This window comes from Saimiri boliviensis, chromosome 1, assembly GCF_048565385.1.
Source record: "Saimiri boliviensis isolate mSaiBol1 chromosome 1, mSaiBol1.pri, whole genome shotgun sequence".
In the NCBI taxonomy this organism is placed as follows: domain Eukaryota; kingdom Metazoa; phylum Chordata; class Mammalia; order Primates; family Cebidae; genus Saimiri; species Saimiri boliviensis.
The window spans coordinates 155,559,703-155,585,737 of NC_133449.1; the positions used below are offsets into that span (position 1 = coordinate 155,559,703).

At 46.1% G+C, this 26,035-nt stretch overlaps 1 protein-coding gene across 1 annotated transcript in view; it reads right to left on the reverse strand.

The window, feature by feature from the left end:
• Positions 1 to 26,035, reverse strand: part of GALNT10 (polypeptide N-acetylgalactosaminyltransferase 10) — a 242,081-nt gene that overhangs the window by 31,126 nt on the left and 184,920 nt on the right. Inside the window, exons 5-7 of the mRNA XM_010344608.3 lie at positions 12,875 to 13,060; positions 8,763 to 8,946; positions 2,888 to 3,005 (exon numbers count right to left, since the gene is read on the reverse strand). Of these exons, the coding sequence (XP_010342910.3) occupies positions 2,888 to 3,005; positions 8,763 to 8,946; positions 12,875 to 13,060 (488 nt within the window). The remainder of the gene's footprint in view (positions 1 to 2,887; positions 3,006 to 8,762; positions 8,947 to 12,874; positions 13,061 to 26,035) is intronic.

The window sequence follows — 26,035 nt, forward strand, 5'->3', positions numbered from 1 at the left end:
AAAGGAGGGAGGGAAAGGGAAAGTCAATGGCTCTTCTAGAAATTTCAGAGCTGTTGGCACACTTTTTGGGGGGGTTCTCAACAGGACTGACAGTCTAGTCTGGAATCAGCCCTCAGCCCTCAGCCCAGACAGTACATGTCAATCGATCTTAATTTCTGAAAATCCGCTCATGCCTTTCAGACTGGGCTCTTCTCTCTGTCACCAAGAAAAGGGATCTTAGCAGAGATGAATCAGAGGGAATTTGGTCCTTTGTAAATGCCTGGCTCTGGCTGAAGGAGAACACCCACATTCCAGCAGGGAGCCGCCAGGGGTGAATGGGCTCGCCTGCTCCCCTCTGCCCTGCAGGCAGCCTTTCCACGGGGGCTTGGGAGACACTGCCCTGGTAGACGGGCTGTTGCTGGCTCCAGGAACTCTCCTTCTCCAAGGCAGGAGAGAGAAAGCTGAGGGAGAAAACCTCAGGAGCCTCCTCATTACACCGTCTCATTTCCTCTGGAGAGTGGCGGACATAATTGGAGCAAATGGAAATGTAAGCCAGCCTCCTTCCCCCTCCCAGATAAGAGACTTCCAATATGGCTTCATTACCAAGTCTATTGTAAATAACTGTGTGGAGAAAAATGCCATTTGTTCTGCCATAATTGCCTGATGAGCATCAGTAGATGGTAGATGGATCTTTCTTTGAAACACACAGAATGAAATCATTTTGGGTTGCTTTAGAAATTCCTTTGTGCAAATCTTTCTCCATTCACTGTTCTCCATAGAGGGGTTTTCTGAAGGGGGTCTTCTAGACCAAGGAGCCAGTTAGGAGCTTGGAGGCTGATTCTGGCCAGGGACACACTTGCTTGGAGTATTCAGCCAATATTTATTAACTGCTGTCAACTAAAGAAAAAAAAAGAAGCTTTTAAAGGATTAAAGTTGGTTTTATTTAGAAGTCTTATTGAGGACTGTAGACCAAGGCCTGTAGCCTGGGAAGAGGCTTTTAGAAATGTTCTCTCAGACTCCTCCAATGTAGTATTTTAGTTTATACATGGGTGGTGAAGATTTAGTTAACAGGCGTCCCCAAAATTTTTACACAGGGGGCCAGTTCACTGTCCCTCAGACTGTTGGAGGGCTGCCACATACTGTGCTCCTCTCACTGACCACCAATGAAAGAGGTGTCCCTTCCTGAAGTGCGGCAGGGGGCCGGATAAATGGCCTCAGGGGGCCGCATGCGGCCTGCGGGCCGTAGTTTGGGGACGCCTGATTTAGTACGTGTAAAATTACATTAAGGTTTGGGTGTTAGAGTACATCTGGTTATAGATTACAGAAGCACAGTTAATAATCTTGTCAAATGTTATGAGTAGAGAAAGGCAAGGACTAGTGTCATTTATCTTTGATGCAACATAGTGACTCAGGCGAGAGACATGGCATTCTATCCTATTTTGCCTTTAAAACATCTTTCCAGAGAGCTGCCTGGTGTCACAAAGTCAGGGGCTTTGTGAAATTCTCCTGGCAAAGGGAAATGGGCAAACGTGGTCTCTTATATTTGCTACTTCGTCTCATAAAGTTTTTGGTCACAAAGTAATTGTCTGCTTGTGTTGGTAAGACTAATGCTGATTGTCTTCTGTAATTAGGAGGTCTCTTGTTTAGGAAGGTTGGTGGCTGGTAATTTTTAGTTGTAGTTGTATCAGGTCCAGTGTGTTTTTTTAGCCTTTTCTTGGAAAGTATGTTTTGGATTGAATTTAGTTCTCATTATTATGATGTGGGGTTTTTTTTTTTGGATGGTGTCTATTTTTGTATTTAATATAATATTTTAATAGGACTATTATGAGGATGTTATAGATTCTATATAGTAATATATACTTAATAGTAATAAAGTCTGTTGTAGATTGGAAAAATATGATATTTAATTACACTGGAATATATATTTGTATATTTTAAATTGTATTGTTTTTTGTACTTATATTTATTAGAGTCTTTATGAAAGGCAATGCTGGACTAGAGTTTATTATAAATGCCTTTAGAGAAGAATTTAGAATAATAATTCCAAATAAATGACAAAATAGAATAATCACAGTTAAAATTTGCTGAAAGTTTTTAATTGATAAGGATCAATTAAAACTAGTAAACTAGTAACTACTTTACCACTCCTGTCAGGAAGCTTCTCAAGCCCGTGAGTTGGTCAAGTAGGTTACGGTAAATATTTACTCACTGAAACTTTAACAATTTCTACCAATTATTAATTGCTGGTCACATTCCCAGGTGGCGTGTTAAGCACTTTCTAGACATTATCTCATTTAATCTTCACGATAGCTCTGTAAGATAGGTAGTATTATGATTCCCTGATTTCAGATGAGGAAAGCAAGCTCAGGGAGGTCATCTAACTTGCCCAAAGTCAGATAGCTACTGATGATGGGGATGGGATCTGAATCCAGGCCTTTGTGACTTTACAAATGGAGCTTGTGTTCATGGGTCTTTGTCAAACTCCTAGAGCAACAGCTACAAAAGGGAAAACGTGCGAAGTGACTGAGAGCGCTCCTCTAGGCCTACATGTCCTGTTTGGCCTTCCTGGCTTCTCTGGCCCACTGCTGATTTGCTGGACATTTTAATTTCAGACCCACCATCTTGAGAAGAAGCAAGACCTTATTCCATCGTCTTAAGAAGACACAGGCAAATGACAGAGCTGTGGTGAAGACCATCCTTTGGCCACTGGAGGGTATTCCCTTGACCTCCCACACCCCTCATACAAGAAGGAATGGCCCATGACCCCTGTCTTCTTCGCCCGATGGGCAGAGGGGCTACAGAACCCTGAGGCATCAGTCTTTCCAAGCTCAGGCGGAAGCTCAGGCAGGTTCTGGGACAGGCACACAGGATGCTGTGCCGAGAGGGGGTGTCTGGAGGGCTGGCTCACCTTGAATGAGATTTCATATTGCTCCCCTCCCCAGATCTCCAAGCCAGGGTCATAACCGCCCAGCTCCCAGAACCACTTCCGATCCACAGCAAACAGTCCACCAGCCATCACGGGAGACCTGTCAAGAGAAGAACATGGTGTGAAGGTGCAGATGTCCTGGCCATGTGCTCTCATGCAGCCTGATAACACCACTCCCCCAGTGACGGTGTTCCATGCTGCTCCCTGAACACAGCCCAAGTGTCTTCCAGGGAATCCAAGGCCCTTCCAGGTATCCCCCTTTCTTGCCTACAACTTCCCTGCATAAGAGCTACCTTTTAACCAAATGGGACCTGAAGTTCCTTTACACAATTAACACCTAAGAATACTTGTGAATGAAATCACAGTACTTTGTCCACATGGGCCCTGCATCATAAATATGTACATATTAGTCTTCCCACTAGTTAAATGGTCTGAATTGGGTCTCTCCAAGCCTGTCTATGTTGTAGAATCTCTTAGAGAGATGAAAAACATATACAGCTTGCTGGGCCCCACCTCAGACCTGCTGAAACAATCCCTGTGGGAGGGAGCCTAGGACTCTGTGTTTTTGAACATGCTCCTTTGACGATTATTACTCAGTAGGCCTGGCATGGATGTTTGTTCTGCTGTGGTGTTTACAGAAGAAGTCACCGTCTCTATCCTTTCAGTTAAACTAGGAGATAAGATTAACTCCATTCATTCATTCTCTCATGAGTCTGTTCATCACGTGCCAGCTGTGAAGCAGGTGCTAGAAGAATCTCAAGGTAAACCAGAGTCCTTCAGGGGCAGCCCCCTCAGGACAGAGGGTAAATAAGGGACCCTGGAAGGTACACAGACAGAGTATTACAGGAATCTGAAAGGAGTGTGTCTGTTTCCAGGTTTTAGGGTGAGGAGGGTGGCTGGGGCAAGGGTCAAGGAATGAGACTCAGGGTAGGTGGCATTTTAGTGGGTTTGGACAAGGGGAAGTTTGGGGGAGGGAAAGGCGCCTGGGAGGATAAAACAACGTCAGCAAGCACACAGAGATGAAAAATCATGCAGTACCCATAGGCACAGGAAGTCCTCCTGGCACCGTGCTAAGTGAGGAAACGCCATGCTGCTGACTGCCGGCGTCCCCCAGGGTATCTCGTACAAGGCTGGCACCTGGTAGGGGCCAACCAGCGTTTGCTGTGTGAAAATCTATCAGACAGTTGGCTCCATCCTTGTCTGGCTCCACTGGAAAACTCCATACCCTCAAATCCAAACATTCCAGCAGCAACCTCCATTCCCCCCTCTTGGCCCCCAGAAGTACAAGCTCATGGGAAGTGGGCTGATGGAAAAAGCCCTTAGTCAACCCACAAGCTGCCCAAGCGGCTCCTCCTTCTAGCAGCAGATGGGCCTTTACAGCACAGGCAGGACTCCTGTAAAAGGGGGGCCCCTTAAATATTTACTGAGGGCTTGAATATGCCAGGTGTGGTACTGAACTAATTCATTAATAAAATGAATTTACTCTTCACCTCGACCTCATATGGCAGGCCTCATTACCATCACCATTTTACACATGTACAACTGGAGTGCAGGCAGGGAGCTTGCTCAAGGTCCCACGGTTATGAAGCAGCACTGCTGGGATGGGAATCTCCAACCTAGGCCACAGTCCACACCCCTCTCCACCACAATACACTGCCTCCAGGCAGGCAGGAACACTCAAGAAGCAGGTGATGCATGCAAAGGATACGGCGTCAGAAACTGCGAACCCCCACTCTCATTTCGGTGCTCCTTAACCTGCTGTGTGACCTGAGATGCAGTGTTTAACCGTTAACCCTGTGCTGCCCAGGATGGCAGCTACTGGCTGCCGGTGATGACTCCACATTTAAAATGCGACTGGTGTGAACTGACATGTGCTGGGAGTGTGAGATACATACCAGATTTCCAAGACTTAGGATGAAAAGAATATGAAAAAACTCATTAATACTTCTATAGTGTTGGTTACATGTTAAAATAATATTTGAGATATACCAATTTAAATAGGATTTATATTATTAAGATGAATTTTACCTGTTTCGCTTTACCTTAAAAAAATAATATCACATATGTGGCTTGTATTATATTGGACAGTCTGATTTAACCTCTTTGAGCCCTGTTCCCCATCTACACAATGAAGTGATAGCTCTATTTCCTATCTCACCTTGGTAGTGATATGGTTTTGTGGCATCTCTACTCAAATCTCATCTTTTTTTTCCCCCAGTGCATTTAAGTTATATTTACAATGTAGTCTATTCAGTGTGCAATAACATTACATCTTTTTAATGTATATATCTTAATCTGAAATTATTGCTCAAAAAAAGCGCTGATGATCATCTCAGCTTTCAGCGAGTCCTAATTTGTTTGCTTGCAGACCCAAAGAACTATAAATCAAATATCTTAAATTGTAGTTCCCATAATCCCCAGGTGTTGTGGGAGGGACCTGGTGGGAGGTAATTGAATCATGGGGGCAGTTACCTATGCTGCTGCTCTCATGATAGTGAGTGAGTTCTCATGAGATCTGATGGTTTCATAAGGGGATTTCCCCTCTTTGCTTAGCACTTCTCTCTCTTGCCATCTTGTGAAGAAGGATGCGTTTGCTTCCCCCTCTGCCATGACTGTAAGTTTCCTGAGGCCTCCCCAGCCATATGGAACTGTGAGTCAATTGAACATCTTTTCTTCATAAATTACCCAGTCTCAGGCAGTTCTTTATAGCAGTGTGAGAATGGATTAATACAGCTAGAATATTTCTAAAGTACCCAATACTGTAAGAAGGTAAGGTGTTACTAGTATCGACTCCCCTTTGTCTTCTGAAGATTGGGGGGCTCCTGGATTTTTTTGGCGGGAGCCACAAATCTACTGCTTGGAAAGGCTGAGAGTGTTTCTGACTTGGTGCTTCATGGGAGACTGAACTCAAGGCTTTGCCCATGAAAATCAGCCTGGGTCAAAGCAGGGGCAGGGGCTGAGGAGCTATGCGGAATAGGCAGGTTATCAGTCACAAGGTATTTGGGATGCTCGAGGCTTTGCCTCCAGAGAGAGGCCTCTACTCCCAGGCTGTCCTGGTTTCTACTGTGTTTGGCAATACTTGCAACAATTCTGAGTGTCCAGTGTGTGCCACTCACTTTACTGACACCATCTTCAGCTCTCACAAAGCTCTAATGCGAGTGTCCTTTTCAGATGGAGATATTCGAAAATCAGAAATTTTATATAATCTGCTTATAGTAAGTGGATGAACTGTGACTGAAACAGGGGTCTGCCATTGAAATCATGTCTTTTAAACATCCTTGCACCACGCTGTGCCTGTAGATTGCCCACTTGCTGGGCACTCTACCATCAAGTGGGAAGGTGGGAAGCTGTGCAGAAAATGACCAAGATTTCTCTAGTGGCCACTTCCTAGGTTCTGTCCAAGTAAAAAACAAACAAACAAACACACAAAAAACAGAAGAGAGACTTCTGGGAGGAATCATGGGAGAGGATGGAGGGGGCCCTCAGAAAGTATCTAGGCCAGTGGCTGACAACCATGGCCACACATCAGCATCACATGGGAGCTTTAAAAAATGATATCTGCATCCCACCCCCAGACTCCAGTGTAATTGCTCTTGAGGGAAGCCCGGGTGTTTTTACAAGCTCCCCAGGTGATGTCAATGTGTAGTCAGGGTCAAGAGCCAGTGTTCTCGGATGAAGCCAAACACTTTAATATCCAGATGAGGAGATTGAAGACCCAGAAGAGACTAGCTGGGCCTTTGCTGCTAGCCAGCTGTATGACCTCATCTTAACCTTTCCTTACTGTGCAATGAGGATGATGGTGGGCCAGGACCCATCCTTAAGTACCTTTCAATGAGTCTGCTTATTGCAAAGGTTCAAACAATAAAGGGGGTTCTAATTACTCCCTTGGTTACCCTGAAAATTCCATTTTCTGGAGCGGCTTCTGCAATATGTCATCTCGGACCAGAATTGTTTCTTTTCTGAACTACAAGGTCTCCATCGGTCAAATGAGAGTAATTCTACCTACATCTGATGATCCTACATTATTGTGAGGATCATACACAATAATGTCAGTAGAAATTGCTTTGCCAATGTGGGCCAAATGTTAGTTACTTCTGGTGATGTTATTCTACAAGGATTTAGGTCAACTGAGGACTGATTCTGAGGTATACGGAAGGTGGGGCAAACTGCATGAAGTGATCATGGCTAAATCATATCTTTGTACCAGAAAGGGATCAAATCGTAGTGACTGATTGCGTTTAAGATAAAGGTGGCCAAGACAAGACCACAAATGTCTGACTTGCTGCTGGAGACATGGAATCTATTCTTGCCCTCCACTGTTGGCTCAGGCCAGTCCATTGTCCTGGCCGCCTTTCATTTCCTCAAAGAAGCCCACCTCTTCCTACCTCTGAGCCTGCCCTGGGGCCCGCAGTGTTAGGGGTTCCTCTCAGGAGCCCTGGGTATGCACCGTGCCCATGAAGATGGCTGAGCTTCCAACACCCCTGCTTCTCACGGGAGGAGGGTAAGGAACAGAGAAGTGTGGTTCATTGGGGGCCAAACTGTAGTGAGAGGTGTGACTCCCCAAGGATGTCCATGTCTGAATCCCCAGAACCTGTGAATATGTTACCTTACGCTGCAAAAGAAACTTTGTAGATGTGATTAAGGTTAAGGCTCTTGAGGTGGGGACATTATCTTGGTGAGCCTGATGGAATCACGTGTCATTAATGTAATCACAGGCTTATAAGTGAAAGAAGGAGGCAGGAAAGTCAGAGCCAGAGGAAATATGATGAAGGAAGCAGAGGTGTGAAGGAAAGCAGGGAAACAGAGATCTAAAGATGGTATCCTTCTGGGTTTAAAGCTGGAGGCAGGGGCCATGAGCCAAGGAATGTAAGCATCCTCTAGAAGCTGGGAAAGGTAGAGAAATGGATTCTTCCCAAAGCATCCAGAGGGAAATCAGCCCTGCCAACACCATGATTTTAGCCTAGTTAGACTCATTGCAGGCTTCTGACCTCCAGAGTTTGAAGTATAAATTTTTGTTGTTTTAAGCTTCTCAGTTGATAGTAATTTATCACATTTGCCACAGGAAACTAATACAGCAGGACAGTTTGGAGTACCAGGGAGGGGATGGGCTCTAGCTCTCTTAGCTACTCACAGAGCTTCTCCTTCTGGAGTCTTAGTTCTTCATCTGCAAGGGGCTGAGTTCTTCATTGGTAGGTTCCTTCCATCCTTCACATTCCAGGATGCTATGAGTCCAGCCCATCACCCTCCCCCAGCCTGCAAACTTCTGCTGTGGGACAAACTGGTATTTCCCTAACACTTCCAAGTGGGTATAGCAGAATGATGGGAAAATTGGCTCTAGAGGCAGACAGACAGACCTGCAGTTGTACCTAGCCTTTGCCACTTAATAGCTGTGCGACCTGGGCAAATTACTTAGCCTCTTGGAGCACTGGTGTCCCCATCTGGAAAACATGGATAATAATTTGTGCTATATACAGCTGTGGGGTATTAAATTGGATCAGAGTGTAATGTGCTTAGTACTGGGCCGGGCACTTGGTGATGGTGATGGTTACAATTGTGTGCCAGGCTTGAGGAGGGGAGCATGAGAGACCCACTCACCCCTGTTGGCAATCCTGGCAAACTGTGCAGAGGTGGGTAAGGTGGAGGTGACCAGCCTGGTGGGCCATGAGCTGAGGTTGTCGTTACAAGCTGGGAGGGATGGTGCTTCTGGCTGGGGATATCCGACACTTGGTACTAAGTGGGGCTGGGAAGCTGGACCCTCTGCATTGGGCTTTTAGGGAAGACGGTGATCCTGGGTTGTGTGTGTATTGAAGTGGTCATTGAGTAGCCACTGGGACTAGCCAGGGTTGTTCGTACTTACTCAAATGGGTCACTTGGGTCAGCTTTCTGCAGTTCTGGAGGGATCGGGATCCGTTTATAGTACATCTCCCAGTCAAAGGCTCCCCGCATGGCATCCCCTGCCTGCGTCTCGTACCGAAAGTCGTCGTGGTCAATTACATCAATCATCGGGCACACAATGGTCTTGCGGTTCCGAGCAATGCGGTCTGAAGAAGCCAACAGATGCCTATCAGGTGAAGCAGGATGGGGGAGCAGCTAAGTGCATCATCCTGTTCTGCAGCTCACTTGTATTTTTAACATCTCTGAACCCTCAGTTTGACGATCCATGGATGGGAAGGGAGAGTGCAAGCTTTAAGCAAAAGGGACCAGACTGGGGCTCTCATCTCAGTTCTTTTACTCTCAATGTGGCCCTGAGGCAGCTACACAAATAATATCTTCAAAGACCAGTGTTCTCCTCTATGCAATGGATTAAGAGGCTCTGCCTCACAGGTTATGAGGACTGGACACAGTATGGCTGAAAATGCTTAGCGTATGTGCCTTATTATTAGCATAATGAGCAGCAGTACCACTAAGGACAAAGATTGATTTCCTTCTGGGAAGGTCCCTGTTCCAGTCCTGCGAGGCGCCTCATTCAGAGTCCTGGGTTTGACTCATGGCCCAAAGCAGTAAGCACCTCAGTACTTTTCCTTCATAGCAGACTGCCTGCCCCTGACAGCTCACTGGCACCCCAAACTGTAATCAGTGAGGAACTGGACCTCCTTGCAAGAATTCAGCTCAAATTTTTCAACCATCGGAACTATGGATGGGGGAATGAACTGCCCCAGGGAGTCTGAGTTCCTCAGGACTGGAAGTATGTAAGCAGAGCCTGGTGGACCATTACCCTGCAGGGATACCACAGGCTAGGTGATTCCAAAGGTAAATGGGGTCTTCACCTAGATGGCTTTATGGTCCCTTTCAGGCCTGAGATAAACTGATTCTATAAAATTGAGTCTCTGTCCAACCAACCAACATAATTCCAGCTTGAGTTTGCTCTGCCCTTCTTCCTTGTGCCAAGAAGCCCTGACCACAGCCGGGGGCTACCAGTGAGCTACTGGGTCAGACAATCTGCTGTTGGGGACAAGTGGGCTGTGCTCAGTACCTGGCTGCCCTGGCCATGGGGCCCAAGGTTCCTTCATCAAGTGATGGCAGATTTTTCTTCCAGGAGACAAAACAGTATTTTTGCTTTTTTTCTAAACTGCAAGGCATGATCCATAGGTAGGGTCATGAAATTGGTTGTGCGTGTGTTTGTAATGAATCAAAAAACAATACGAAATATCAGGCTGCATTCCAGGTGATAAGGGTTACTGTGACAGGTGATACTCTTTCAGGAACATGCTTCAGTCATACTGCATGAGTGTGTACATCTGTGTACTGGACTGAGATGCCCAAGGTGTTTCTTACTGGGACACATGGTTTAAAGAGTTTGAGAAATACTGTTTTTGGCAGTGCACTCCTACAGGTGGATCGGGGCTATCGGGGCCAGATGGACCTGGGAGTGTATTTAAAAAACTCATGTGCCCGCCCCGACCCAGGCCCACTGAATCAGAATCTCTGGAGGCTGACTTGCATTTCCTTGTGGACAGATTCCCTGGGGATTCTTAATGAAGCTTAAGAATCTCCTTACCAGGGAAATATCTAGAGTAGGGCTTTCCATTGAATCATTCATGGCCAATCAGCGGACTTCATGTCCAAGGAAGGCTGGGACTGAGGACATAGTGGTCTGCTGGCTGACTGTGGGAGGCATGAGGCCAAGGTAGCTTTGGAAGGCAGTATTCTAAGGCACTGTGCCCACCTGGGGACAGAACGCCCAGGTTCAAATCCTGGTTTTGTCACCTCTTAGCAGTATAACCTTGGATAGGACTATCTGATGTCTCTGAGCCTCCGTTTCCTTGCTGACAAAGGGGAGGAAGACAGCACCTATCTCAGGGGGCCTCTGCGAGGTGAGTGGGATGATGGTGTCACGGTGCTCAGTGCACCCTCCGGCACACAGTCAGCACTCAGCAACGCTCTCCGTGACCAGGATTACTAAGGGCAGCTCAGAAGCAGGCGTGGAAGGCTGAGCATCTCTCTTACTCTTTGCCTCTCAGTTTTCTTGTTTGCAAACAGTGGGTAATAATGCCTAGTCTGCCTACTTTACCACGCAATGGTCAAATTTAAATGTCAATGTGGCTGAAAAAGTGAAGGGGTTATTAGAGCTGTGATAATGATGATGATGATGATGATCAACAGTGGCTTTCCACTGAGGGGCTGAGTCCTTCTCAGGCTCAGAAATGTGTGTTCTCTGAAGGAGGCAGAGTGAGCTATGCATGGAGGTGTTAATGGTTTCACAGACAAAAGCCATGATGCGCTGTCAGCTGTTGATATTAGCAGGGACAGACTCTTAAATCTACATCACTGGTTCACATTTCTATTGGAAGAAGCAAAAACAAAAAACAACAACAACAAAAAACCCAAAAAAGAAAAAAAAAACCAACAAGGGGATGTTTCTTCCATGTATGTCTGCAGATGATGAGAATTGCCCTCATATATTTCCATAGAAACAGAGTTAAGGGCTATTTAGACTACACGCTCAGCTTCTAGCCCCACCACTTCGTTCTCTTTATGAGTCACGGAATGACCCTGCAAATGGGCTATTCCTTCAGGACTATAAATTAGGCAATTTACGGTGAGGCTTTTTTCTTTTTCTTTCAGTAATGAGAGACAAATGCAGAAAATCTCTTGGTTTAATGAAATAAACAGTTTACCAGAAATTCTGGGTTATATCCTTTTCCTAGCCCAGTGAGATCCTGGACCCTTGGGGTCAGAAGCACAGAATCTAATAAGAAAGTTCCTTGCTGATCTGAGTTACAGATTTGCAGAATTATCTTTCTGTGTGTTTGTGTGGGTTCTGCTTTCTGTTCTCAGCCCTGAATGGTGGCATTCCATAACCAGTGCTTCTCAAAGTGTGGCCCCTGGACCAGTAGCACTGGTCTCACTGGGAGCTGGTTAGACATGCAACTTGCGAGGCTCCAGCCCGGGCCTCCTGGATCAGAAATTCTGGATAGGGGCCAGCATCTGTGTTTTCAGTCTTTCAGGTGCTTCTGATGCACGCTCAAGTTTGCCCTAAACTTCAATCCTCTTTGCTCCCTAAGCTTTCTGTAGTGGAGAGCTTACCCATCTCTTCTTAAGGAGTTCATGTTTTGCTCCAGAATGATAACTCTTCCCCAGTCTGCCTCCAGCCCTGGCTGTGTCTCTCACCTGACTCCCAGTCTCAATGGGACCGTTCCTCTTGCGTGTGTGTCTGCCTGTCAGGACCAATACACTGCCTTCATCAAAACCCAACTCCTCAAGATTCAGGCCTCATTCCTCAAACAGCTATGAGGCATGTTCCACCCAAACTCCAGTCCTCCCATCTCCCTGCTGCCTGCAGGTTGTGGTAGAGGGCTCCTGGATCATGCTGCCCTCTCTACTGCCCCTCCCTGACATCTGTCAGGAACGCTTGTCTAAGAGGAAGTGAATACAGGGAGGCAATGTAGAGCTGTGAAGGAGAATAGACTTTGGAGCCCGACAGATGGTGACTTTGACACTTACAGCCCAAGAGGACAAGCGAGTCATTCAGTATCTCAGAATCTTAGTTTCTTTGACTACGTAAGGGGTATACTTTTGACTTTGCATGATTTTGTGAAGACTAGAGATAATGCTTATAACTGCCTGGCTCACAGTGGCAGCACAGTCTATGGCAACTCTTCTAAGCTGACATGATGATGTCTCCCACAGTCTGGCTATTAACAGCAGACAGCATGGGCTTGCTTTGCAATAAAATGAAGTAATCTGAGGGAAGCAGTCATGTCACTAGATGCTCATGTGCTGTGTGACTTTGGGAAAGTCACTTCCCCTCTCTGAGTCTTAACTTCTCTGTGAAATGAAGGTAAGGACAGGCTGGATTTGAATTTTGAGCACTCCTGAACTTCTGAATCCCTTATGATGCCTGGCATTGTGCTGGGGGCATCTCGAGCAGGCAAGGGAGGCCTCATGGATGGCTCCCTGCAGCAGGAGGGGCCGCTGGCACTGGCTCATCACAGTTTGCCTCTCTCCAAGTGGGAGGGGCTGTCCTACCGAGTAATGGGGGAAGCCAGTTGACATTGGCTTCACAGTGTGAATCCAAGAATGTGATGACATCCCCAGTTGCCACTGAGGCCCCCAGCATTCGGGTCCTTATCAGCCCTTCCCGTTTCTTGGTTCGAAGAATCCTCATGCTGGGGAAAAGGGCCATGTAGTCTTCAAGTGGCTTCTTCAGGTGCTCTACAAGACAGAAGAGGACAGATGGGTGAGAACAGGTGCTTAGTAGTCATTCTTGTCACGCCGCCCTCACATGTGAACTGCACTTCACAGTCTAGATGCAGCTTTCCTGTACACTGCCTCACTAGACCTTCCAGACAGGGTGAAGAATGGCAGGGATCATCACGTGTGTACTACAGATAGAGAAATTAAGGCTCAAAGAGGTCCAGCGATGGTGCCCAGACCTGGAACAGAGAGATCTTCTGTTCAAGGGTGTAAGTATTTGTGGTTTATGCCTGACTGGGACCCATTCCCTCATCTTCGGGTAACAATATTTTTCTTTTTCTTTGGGACACTGCCCCTTCCTTTCCCAATCCATCGGACTTTGGTGGGGCTGACTCCATTCCCTGGGGAATGACAGACCAGTCAGGGCATTCCATTCCCTTGGCCACGTGACTGTTTCAGGGATGGCCATGTGGCCTTGGTAGGCCCAAATAATGGGTGCTGAGAATGTTTTTCAGGATTATGTTTTCCAACTAGAAAAAGGAGGCCCTTTCCTTTTGCTAGTTGGTTGGCCATAAGTTTGGAGCCACTAGTGACATCTCTGGTGAAATGAGGTGATGAGAGGTGGTAGGGGAATATGTTGAGACTAAAGCCAACCTATAAAAATAAGAGTCAAGGAATGGAGAGACAGAGACATTGTCCTGATGACATTTCAGTTCCCTAGACCCACGTGCCTATGTGTAATTCTTAGCCAGTGTAATTGGTAAGAAAAAGAAAAGACAGACTTCTAGATGCTCTTATTACACAAGACAGCAAATTCCTCTCCTTGCTTATCCTAATGTGGGTTGGATTTCTGCCCCAAGCCTGAATAAGTTGTTTTGAATAAATATCAAAGACAGTCTCTTTGTCCTAAATGTCTCAGCCTTAGCACTGTTGTCTCTTGACTTTAATCAGGCTTGGGGTCCTTTATGAAGACTCTAGTATGGCTGCAAAAGAAACCTACAGCATATATCATACTTAATGATGAAATGTGGGATGCTTTCCTCCTATGATCAGGAGAAAGCTGTATGCTTTCACAACATCTATTCAATATTACACTAGAATTCTTAGCCAGTGTAATTGGTAAGAAAAAGAAAAGGCATAAGGATTGAACATACAGCCAGTAAATTCCTGGGTCTGCGGTGGAAACACCATGGTTTCCTTCTTCTAGCTGCGTTTCCCCAGTCTCTGACAATCATATACTACCATCTTGATTTTTGCTGCATTCATCTACTTTACTACAATTTACTTCGTTGTTTTAAAAATCAACTCACTTTTAAAAATTAAACTTTTCATTAAATTTATTTTAAAAGGAAACTTTAAACACCATAGATGAAAAAATGGTGTCATTTCTAATAAAGAGCTAATAAATAAAAATCTCCACCAAATAAAGATTTGTTGTTAAGATTTTTTTATTTCTACCAGATACTCCTGCCTCTCCACAACTATGAGCTTACGGTCTTGCCTTCTCTTTGTCAAGCAGTGAGCTATGGAAAACCATTTGAGGTGATCAAAAGAATGAAAGAGAATCGAAAAGAGAAAGCTTTCTCTCTAAATTATCTAGTGTTACTTAATGCAAAGTCTCTGAACCACCTGTAATCATTATAGGTGTGACTTAAAATCACTTTTGGGCCAGGCACTGTGCCTATAACCCCAGCACTTTAGGAGGCTGAGGTGGGGGGGGGATTGCTTGAACTGGGGAGAATGAGGCTGCAGTGAGCCATGATTGAGCCACTGCACTCCAGCCTGGATGACAGAATGAGACCCTGTGTCAATGAATAAATGAATGAATGAATGAATGAATGAAAAAAATGACTTCTGTGCTGGTACACTTAGGAAAACACTGCTTCTAGCATTTTGATTTTTGTCACCAGAAACTTCATTGAGATGAAGTGCATTTCTTGTAGGCAGGAGAAATTAGAACACAGAGAAAAGACGATCTACATACATAGAACCAGAGGCTGTAAGGCTAAAAAACGTTCCAGGTCTCTTCTTGCTTGTGCACAAAGATGAATATGGCTTCTCTCGCCCTTTCCCACTTCTCTTTGGAACAGTGACTCTGTGGAAAGCAGAAATCAATTTGCCCTAATTGAGGGACTAAATCTTTCCAAAAGAGACTTTCTTGGGCAACAAGATAAGATAGCAAGAGGCATGATCACATTCCAAATAGGCTGCTGTTCGGGCAGGAACACTATCTTCAAAAAAAGAAAAAAATCCATAATCATTGTCTGTGACCACCACTTCTTCTTGGCTGGGTTCAACCGGTAGGTCATTACAACGAGAATGAGATAATCTCCGTACCACACACCACTACTCCCATCAGAGGAAGAAATATCACCCCAGCCGACTCTAATCATGGAGGGCCCCGCTTGGGCAGAGCCCCATCGCTAAATCACCCCGAATGCAGATGGCCACAGCCATTACGGAGTGACCAATTAAGGCCTTCTGACAGCTTGTGGTAAAGTCAGAGCAATTATTTAGCGGCAATTATGCTCCTCCTGTCCTTATTAGATGGTGCATTTACACAAAATCAGGGCCGTTGCCCTATTTTACCACCCTGTCTTCCTGGATGAGGACATTTCACAGTCATAGAGTTTTAGAGCTGGGAGGGACTTTAAATGAAGATGATGGTAATTATGATGACAATTACAGGGAACAATTACTGAGCCCCGGCTCACATACATTATCTCTGATACCCACAGCACTACCACAGACTGGGCACTACAGAAGAAGATAACAAGGTGCAGAGTGGGTGATGTGACCTGCGCAAGGAGCATAGTTTATAAATGATGACGCCACAGTCTGAGACACCCGGCCTGATTGTAAAAGAGCAGGCTCTTCCTACTGCACCAAACCTCATGTCTGCCTTGCTTTAGTCAGTTCAGTTCCTTCATTCTCCCCAGAAGAGCAGGGATAGCCAGAGAAGTTAAATGTCTTACCTAGAATCACACAGTGGGTCCTTGACACAGAAGGTTTCTAACCTAGCTCAGAGCTCTTACCAGCCTCAGATTTCCCCCAGCTTCATAAGTCCTAAGGCAGGGCTGACAACCTGGCTTCACCAAAGTGCCTACATTGATGGGTTTGGAATGGACACCTAAAGCTCTGTTAAGAAAGATTCTGAAGCTCTATCCTGACTCAGTATGAAATCGCCAGGACTGAGAAGATATGCCTCAGTGTCTGACACAGAGTCCCTAATGCCACATACTCATAATCCCTATTCTAGGGGCTGCCCTGATTGTAAACAGCACAGAAATGTTTTTGTCTTTATTACTCCTAATTTAATGATGACTCAGAATCATCCAAACGACACTGAGGCTGATTCTGAAGGTGGGAGCGCCCCTAAATGTAAGGCTTTACACAGGTGTTAGAGGAGCACTTATCAGAGAGCTGACAGATGGTTTCTGTGGCACATGCATCTGGCACCCCACCCACACCCCCCCTGCATTTGGTCTCATGCCTACCTGTGTGCCACCTGCCAGCATCTGTCATTCTGCCCCAGGGGCTGCCTAGCTCCATGTATCGGACCTCACCCAAAGACCCCCGAGCTCCCTCGCCCCTCAGGTGGGATGACCCTGAGCACATGCTCCATGCTGGCTCCCAGAATTCCCAGTGGACCATGCAGAGCTGCCCACAGTGCTGCTGGTCACGGCCACTCTTCCTGGTGCCCCCCCTTCCCGTTCTCACTTCCCTACTTCCTTCCTGATATTTCCTGGCATCTCCTCTCAAATAAACTATTTGCACTGTCCCAGGATCTGCTTCAGAAAACCTAGACTCAGATTCCAAGTAGCAGGCATGACTTAGCAGATCTCCAGAGCTGAATGTGATTCCATGAAGCTCACAGTGATGACCTGAGCACAGCAGCACGCAGTGCTTTGGTGCTTACTTTCTCCAAACAATGGCTAACACGTTTTTAGCACTCACTCGAACCACAGCCCCAGAAGCTTTACACCTGTTTAATCCTTTAATATTCACAAAAACTCTATGAAGCTAGTCACTGATTAGTACCCTCGTTTTGCTGATGAGGAAACTGGGGGCAGAGAGAAGTTAAGTAACTTTTCCAAGGTCCACATAGTAAGTGACAGGATGAAGACCCAGGCAATTTGGTTCCAGAGCCTGTAGTTTTCCTTGCTAAACTGTCAACATTAAGAATAACTGCAAACATATTTTTAAAAAGTAGAATAGAATGATGAACGTCCCATGGACCCACCATTCATCCTGGTGTCTCTTTTTTTTTTTTTTTGAGACGGAGTTTCGCTCTTGTTACCCAGGCTGGAGTGCAGTGGAGCGATCTCGGCTCACCGCAACCTTTGCCTCCTGGGTTCAAGCAATTCTCCTGCCTCAGCCTCCCAAGTTGCTGGGACTACAGGCGTGCGCCACCATGCCCAGCTAATTTTTGTACTTTTAGTAGAGACAGGGTTTCACCATGTTGACCAGAATGGTCTCGATCTCTTGACCTCGTGATCCACCCACCTCGGCCTCCCAAAGTGCTGGGATTATAGGTGTGAGCCACCGTGCCCGGTCTCATCCTGGTGTCTCTTGTTTCATCTCTGTCCCTGCCCATGGGATGATCCAGATGCAAATGGAGTCTGTACTTGTAACCACCAACCAGTAAGAGAAGAGCTCAGGAGATTCACGGAGAAGGATGTAACAACTTCAACTCGTCTAACACTTGTTCCTCTCCCAAGAACCCTCTCAGTAAGTTATCTCAATGTTGGGCAGGCAATATCTTCTCAGTATCTTCTTGATTATCCCCCTAGACCCCTCAGAGCCGAGGCAAGGAGGATGGGGCAGGCAGGTAACATCACTTCTGATATTACTGGAAACTGAGACCTAGGGAATGGAAAGCCTTGCCCCAACTCTTTCAGCTGGTGAGGTCTGAGTGAGGTTAGAACTCAGGACCCCACACTTCCCACAGTCCTTTCTCTATATGCTGCCCTGAGTGCATGTGTGCATGCGTGCACGTGCACACACGCACACACACACACACACACACACACACACACACTCACTCACACACACTGTGGCATGTCTGGGGCCTGTGGCTCTCTGAGCTCCTGTCTTAAATTGGAGCCTCTCCCTCCCATCTGGTCTGAAGGGCTCTTAGGATTCCAATGATGGTTCTACCAGGTGGGTTGAGGCACAAGGAGGAGTTATTGTGGCTTGAATCATGTCCTCCCAAAAGATACATTGAAGTCCTAACCCCTGGTAGTTGTGGATGTGGCTTTATATGAAAACAGGGTCTTTGCAGATGTAGTTATGTGAAGATGAGGTCACACTGGATTAGGGTGGGCACTCATCCAATGGCTGGTATATTTTTAAGAAGAGAGAAATCTGGACCCAGACACACAGGGAGGATACTGTGATGATGGAAGCAGAGACAGGAGTAATGAGTCTACGGGCCAAGGAATGCCAAGGCTTGCCAGCAATACCAGAAGCTGGGAAGAGGCACAGAATCCTCTCGATCCTTCAGAGACAGCAGGACACTTTGATTTTGGACTTGTAGGCTCCGAAACTGTGAGAGAATGAACCTCTGTTTTAAGCCACCCAGTTTTTGGTTCTCTGTTACAGCAGCCCTAGGAAATTCAGATTGGAATGGTAAGATTCTCATGCACTGGCACTGTGACAGTGACCTGGCAGGAAAAAGGTTCTCATACACCGGCAGGAATGCAGCCCGCTGGCATCCTCTGTTGTGCCTGGTCTGGAACATTCCATGGCCTACTGCACTAGCCAGGGCTCACCGCTCGGCAGTCTAGTCTGTTTGTAGCAGTTCAAGCAGTCTTTAAAAGGAGCAGTACATTGCATCTTGTCACTCTTCTACTCTCCTGCTTAAATTTAAACCCTTCTCACACTTGTAATCCCAGCACTTTGAGACTGTGGCATGTGGATCACAAAGTCAGGGGTTCGAGACCAGCCTGCCCAATATGGTGAAACCCTGCCTCCACTAAAAATACAAAAATTAGCCGGGCGTGGTGGCACGCACCTGTAGTCCCAGCTACTCAGAAGGCTGAGGAGGTGGCAGTGAGCAGAGATTGTGTCACTGCACTCTAGCCTGGGCGACAGAGTGAGACTCTGTCTCAAAAAAACAAACAACAAAAAAATTAGACCCTTCAATAGCTTCCCCTGGCTCTTGGAAGAAGGTCCACTATCCCTACTCAGGGTCGTACGACAAGGTGTGCGTAGTCAGTCTCTGTTCCTTCTCCAGCCTTATCTTGCCCTCTCCCTCCACGATGCTCCTTCCCCTACCATCTTCTTTCTGGTGTTCAAAAGTCCCATAATGTCTCCCTCAGCCTCAGGGTCTCTGCCCATGCCAGTCCTTCTGCCTGGATTGGTGGCCATCCCAAGGCCTCCACCCGATTCCTCCCAGTTAACTCCTGCTCATCCTTCAGATCCCAGTGCAAACTTCAACTCCCCACAAAGCCCTTCTTGATGCACCCAAACCACAGCAGCTTCCTGCGTCAGCCCCTTGCAGAGCCCTGGGACTCATTTTTCAAGGCGCTCAGCTCAGATCATACTGCTTATCTGTGTAATTCATCTGTCACTCAACCCTAAGCTTATGAGGGCAAGTTCTGTGACTGCTTCTCTCACCAGGGTGTCCCTTGTGCCTAGCGCCCAAGCCAGAGGCATCTGTGAACCTTCATCTCATCTGATTTTCACAACCCTGTGAGGGAAACAGGTCCCAGTTCAACACCATCACTTCAAGACAAGAGACGTCAAGTCCAGAAAACACTTCTTGTCCAAGGATACACAGCTAACAAGTTATGTGCTGACGACAGGACTCAGATATAGTTTGGCTTGTTCAGGAATCTTCACTACTCTCTGTCATCATATTAATTCCCAAGTGGAATATTTCAGAGTTTCACTCTCTGATGGCACCGAGCCTTGCAGAAATACCACGGAGGGGCACCAGAAGTAGAGGAGCTCTGCTGTCCCCGAAGATCTCCCAGATGCTCTGGTACACTGACTGGCAGGAGAGCGCCACACGGAGCGGCCCGGGAAGGAAGAGGAGGAGGGGCAGCAGGAGGGAAGTGGGGAGGGGGCCACCAACCAGATGAGTCAGCAGCATCCCCGCGTCGGTTCTCGGGCCCCTGGGGTGCTGCCAACCATGCAGAGGCTTGGGCTGGCTTTGGGGCCTGTAGGTGTTCCAGGTTTTGTCATGTCTTAGTTCTGCCTGGCTTCTGTTCTTAAAGTGCCATAGTTTATCTGTTTTCTGGGATGGATTTATTCACTTGTAAATCTTGGTGTATTACAAGGTACTGGCAATCCATTTGGAGAGAGAGGAGGGCACATGTCAGTAAACAGTAGCATCATCCTTTATCCTGTTTTGCTACTCTGGTGTTTCCAGCCAAGTGAAATGTTAAGATGAGGTGGGCCCTCACCTTTATCATCCTTGTCATGATTTCTGTTGGATGCTTACCATGTGTCTAGGCCCTGTGCTGTGTGTCAAACACATTGCCTCATTTCATACTTTTTTTTTTTTTTTTTTTTGAGATGAGGTCTCACTTTGTTGCCCAGGCTGGAGTGCAGTGATGCCATCTTGGTTCAATGCTGCCTCTGCTTCCTGGGTTCGAGCAATTCTCCTGCCTCAGCCTCCCATATAGCTGGGATTACAGACCTGTACCACCATGCCCAGCTAATTTTTGTATTTTTTGTAGAGACAAGGTTTCATCATGTTGGCCAGGCTGGTCACGAACTCCTGATCTCAAGTGATCCACCTGTATCAGCCTCCCAAAGTGCTGGGATTATAGGCATGAGCCACCGTGCTTGGTCTCATTTCATTCTTGTGACAACTCTAGGAGGCAGCCACATTAAGACTTTCTTAGGCTGGGTGTGGTGGCTCATGCCTGTAATCCCAGCACTTTGGGAGGCCGAGGTGAGTGGATCACAGGGTCAAGAGATTGAGACCATCCTGGCCAACATGGTGAAACCCCATCTCTACTAAAAATACAAAAATTACCTGGGTGTGGTGGCATGCACCTGTAGTTCCAGCTACTCAGGAGGCTGAGGCAGGAGTTCAAGCAAGAATCCGGGAGGTGGAGGTTGCGGTGAGCCAAGATTGCGCCACTGCACTCCAGCCTGGGCAACAAGAGCAAAACTCTGTCTAAAAAAAAAAAAACAAAAACAAAAAGAGAGAGAGAGACTTTCTTAGACAAAGAGAAACTGAGTTTGAGAAAAGTTCTATGTGAATCTATGTTCAGACAGCTGGTAGGCGACAGTGGAGAATCATACCAGGTATTTCTGATTCCAAAGTTGTTATTATTCACCATGCAACTACACCACCTCTCAATGCCCTTGGTCTTTCTATTCTGCCTAGTAAATACCAGTTTCCAACCCTAATCCTCTAGGATGTCCAAGGCTTTCCCTTGCTTGAAAAACTTGTAGACAGGTAAATACAAACAGCAGGAAAATTAAAAAGACAGGTTGGGAAGGAAAGCTATGTTTATACGAGGATGGGTTTTAGCAGGTAAAAAGCACAGGCATTTAAGCATTAGTTACTGTTTGGAAAAGGGAAACAGACCAGCCCTTCAGGAAAGACATACATTTTCTGGCTCAGAGCCCCAGGAGGAATGTTAGACAGTGGCAGAGTTGAAAGGAACCTCAGAGTTCAACCAGTAGACCTTTGTCCTCCTTTGATATGAGTCCACTCACAAGACAATCTCAGGCATAATAGACACTTTCAATATGCAGCTTGGAAAGCCGATCATTTCTTTTTTTCCCTTCCCTTCCTCCCCCTCTTCTTTTTGATAACAACTTTACGGAGATAATTCATCATATTACGCAATTCACTCATTTAAAGCATACAATTCGATATCAATTAGCCATTTCTTGCACCACAGCTAGAGCATCTCTGCTGAGAATTCAGTCCAGTTTAACCAGGAAAGTGTTCACTGAGCTCCTGCAGTGCCAGGAGCTGTGTGGGGTACATTCCTTTCTGGTGATCTCACATACTGGTTTTCAAAATGTGGTTCCAGACCAGATGCATCAGCATTATTTGGGAATTTAGTAGAAATGCCCATTCTTAGGCCTCACCTTAAACCTACTGAAGTAGATGGGTGGGGCCCACTAAGCCGGATTTTAACAAGCTCTCCCCTGATTTTTAGGCATGCTAAAGTTTGAGGATCACTGATGTGACATTATGCAGAAGGTAAGTTCAGAAAAATCAACCTAGGCCATCTTGATCATATTAGGAACTCTAAATGATCAAAACCAGAATTCCACGTTTCCTGCCAGAATAATGGAAAAACTGAAGTGCTGTAAGGAAGCCAAGACTATTCTGCCTCCCACCCCAGTAAACCTGTGAGCAGGTGGGTGCTGGCTTGGTGTCCTCCCATCCCTGCTCCTGCCTCTGAGCACAGCCCTCAGGCTCACAGTGGTTCCCACATAGCCTGGCTGCTCTGTTTCCCTCCTCTTGCCTTCTAGTGAGACAAGGTCTGACAGATGAACGCATCTTCTGATAGGGCTCAAAGCAAAGGTTCTCAAACCTCAGCCCTAAGAACCTCCCGGGAAACTGGTTTCCACATAGACACTGAGGTAGTCTCGTAGATTCTGATTCTATAGGTCTGAGAACAGTGGCTTTCAAGCCTTTGACTGTGACTCATAGGAAGAAATACATTTTATATCGTGACCTGGAACAAATTCATACAAATGTATACACATACATATAACTGAAATACAAGGTGTGATTCACTGGGATACATTTTTTTTTCTATTCTATCCTCTCGCATTCCATTTTTGTTAAAATCCTAGATATGATGACCATATAAACAGATTTTGTGACCTTCCAGTGGGTCTACTCCTGCCATCTGAAAAATGCTGGCCTAGGGCACAGCCTAGAACCTAAAATGTTACAAGGTGGCCCACTTGATCCTGAGACAGTTCGTCCTCTGTCACAGCCCCTGACCCAAGGGTAGTACTCTGCATGACATACCATGGTTACCATTGCTATTGGTGCCCAGGGTTCTATAAACAGGACTAACATTGCATTGCTTACTTCAATAGATCATTACCAGAATTATTTTCTGTTGACTTGATATCTCTCAAGTACCAATAGGTGGAGGAAGTGGTTATTCCCAAATAGCCAATTTCCCTCTCCCAAAGACTCCAGAGGATCTAGTTTAGGTGTCTTTACTACCACCATAAGAGCTGCCAGGAAAAGGTTGTATCAGAGCTTTTGGTATCTATGGGCCTACTGTCTTAGCAGCTGGAAAACATCAAGGACACAGCAGATTTGAGGGAACTGGACCTAACCTCCTTTGTCAAAGACCAACATAGATTTAACATCTGGATGACTCACCCTCTAATTCAAGAATTTTCTTTTCTTTTTTAAATTTTTAATTTCACTTTGTAGCTCCAGCTCAAAGGAAAATTCAGGGGTTTTCAACCCTCCCCAACTCAACGCCCCTTTATGAAACAGCTGTTTTGTATGGTACCCTTTAATATCTTAAAATAAAATTAATAAATAATATGGCCTGCCTAACACCCATTTCCAAAAAATTTTAATAATGACCCAACTGTGATGTAAAGAAGAAAGAAGAAAGTAGTATGTATTTCAACACAAATGCTTAGGCTGACTAAGAGAAGACAGAGAAGCCAAATGCTCATACTTGTAGGTACCATATATTTGACTACACATTATTTTACCTAACAGACATGGCTGGCAGCTCAAGTATCCTAAGCGGCACTGCTGTTGATGACATGATTGTCTAAAACAGCAAACAAATGCTGGTGGAGTTTCAACCAAAACGAGTACAATCTGCTCTTGATATGCATGCTTTCCTGGACAAGTCAGTGCAGTGGCAAGCAAAGAGATGGAGACAATTCCTTTCACTGGAGTTCGGCTTGGGAAGAATAGTGTATTGCCTGTAAGTGGTTTTGGGTAGCAGCTGACAGCATGGTAAGAGGAGTTTGGGTGAGATGCTAACTAATGGGCATGTTCCATTAACAAAATAAATTTTGGGGGGGGGGGATTTAGGAACCAGGAGAGAGGATCTAGTAAGGCTGAGTGTTGTGTGGAAGGAAGGGTGAGAGGGCAGACAGTCCCCCCAGCAATGTGGCCTAGGGGGTTTGGGAGAGCAGGAATGTGTAGTGAGATTGTGAGTGGGCTGCTATAGAGTATGGGATGTAAGCACATACTCGATATATGTAAACACATACCCTATTTGTGTTCTCTGCCTCTTCCACCAAGTGTTCGGTTAAGTTGAATGCCCTCCCTGATGATGGTTTTGTGCACGTGGGTTCTTTCAGGGGACTCTAGATTACTGCCAAGGTCAAACAGCTCACGGTGGCTTCTCTGGAATTCAAGCGCCAGTCCGCCTCTTTTCACCACCCCTGAACAATCAAGTCCTCCTGGACTGATGGCTTAGATTAACATGTTAAGTTTATTTCTCTGGCCTTTTTCCAAAAATGAATGGTTGGAATGACCTGCAACCTAAACAAAGACTGTACACCTTCCCCAAACATTTGCTTTGAAACCACAGGCCCCTCTGCTCTTAGGCATCATGTTACAAATTAGCCTACTCCTCGGGGTGCAGGTATTTGGCCTGAACATGCCTTTGGTGATTTTAAGAATGAATTATTCTCCTTCTTCAAGCAATCACATCCACCAGCCAGCTCCCAGAAATAGAAAGCACTTCATCACACAAATTAACTCCTCTCTCCTATTTTGCAGAAGATGAGTAATCTATTAAAAAAGAGATGCTATTATCTAAACAGGCAGCCCTGTCTGCACTTTTAATTTCAACTAAATGCCTTGGTCCCTTTTCAGCGGTGGGCAGGGCCATAAATCTGTTTAATAATCAGACAATGAAAAAGACACTCCAGAAACCACCCCTATCAAGTTAATTACAGCCACCTCTGTTTTCTGAAAGTGACTCCCCACCAATCAGCTACAAAAGAGAAGAAAAGACCAGGCCCTTTGGACTCAGCCCACTTCACTTTTTCATCCAGTTGGGGCCCATCCAGGGGAGCAGATTCATGGGCAATTCCAGTTGTGGGTTTCTGGTAGCTGCTCTTAAATTATATCAGGTTGTCAGGTGTCGCAGAGCAACATGTGTTTCATTTAGGATGCTGGCTTCCATGACTATCGTTTAAGGTGTTATTAAAAAAGAAAAAAAAAAACCCTTCCACTTCAGCAACAGTGTCGGCCTGTCAGTTTCATATTTGTTAAAGGGCAAAAGTGTTCTCCTGGGGGAAATTTTCCTGCTGAGTGCACAGGAAGAGAAAGCTGAACATATGTCAGAACTTTCTTTACCACCTCCTTCAACCACCGCCCCCTCCCCATGCAAAACACCCCAACCCAATCCAACACCAAATATTTTGAAACCTCCCATTCAAGGTCTCTTCCCTCTGCTTCTGCATGGGGATCTTCAGCCACTTATAAAATGTCCACACATGGGACTAATCTGATGTGCACGGGTCTTCTGGTTTCTAATCCCTCACCTCTCATCCCATCCACACTACCGGTGCTACAGCACAGGTCTACTGATGTCATGTGGTAACATTTCAGGCCTCTTAGGGATGGCCAGAGTCAATCTTTTCAGATCCATCTCTCATTTCAGCCGTGCCCTGCCCCTGTTGTATTTTTATTTTTATTTTTATTTTTTTTTGAGACAGAGTCTTGCTCCATCGCCAGGCACCAGGCTGGAGTGCAATGGCGCAATCTCGGCTCACTGCAACCTCCGCCTCCTGGGTTCAAGCAATTCTCCTGCCTCAGCCTCCCAAGTAGCTGGGATTACAGGCATGCGCCACCACGCCCAGCTAATTTTTGTGTGTTGTTTTTTAGTAGATATGGGGTTTCACCATGTTGGCCAGGATGGTCTCGATCTCCTGACCTCGTGATCCACCTGCCTCGGCCTCCCAAAGTGCTGGGATTACAGGCATGAGCCACTGCGCCCGGCCTTTTTTTTTTCTTTTTGAGGCAGAGTTTCGCTCTTGTTACCCAGGCTGGAGTGCAATGGCGCG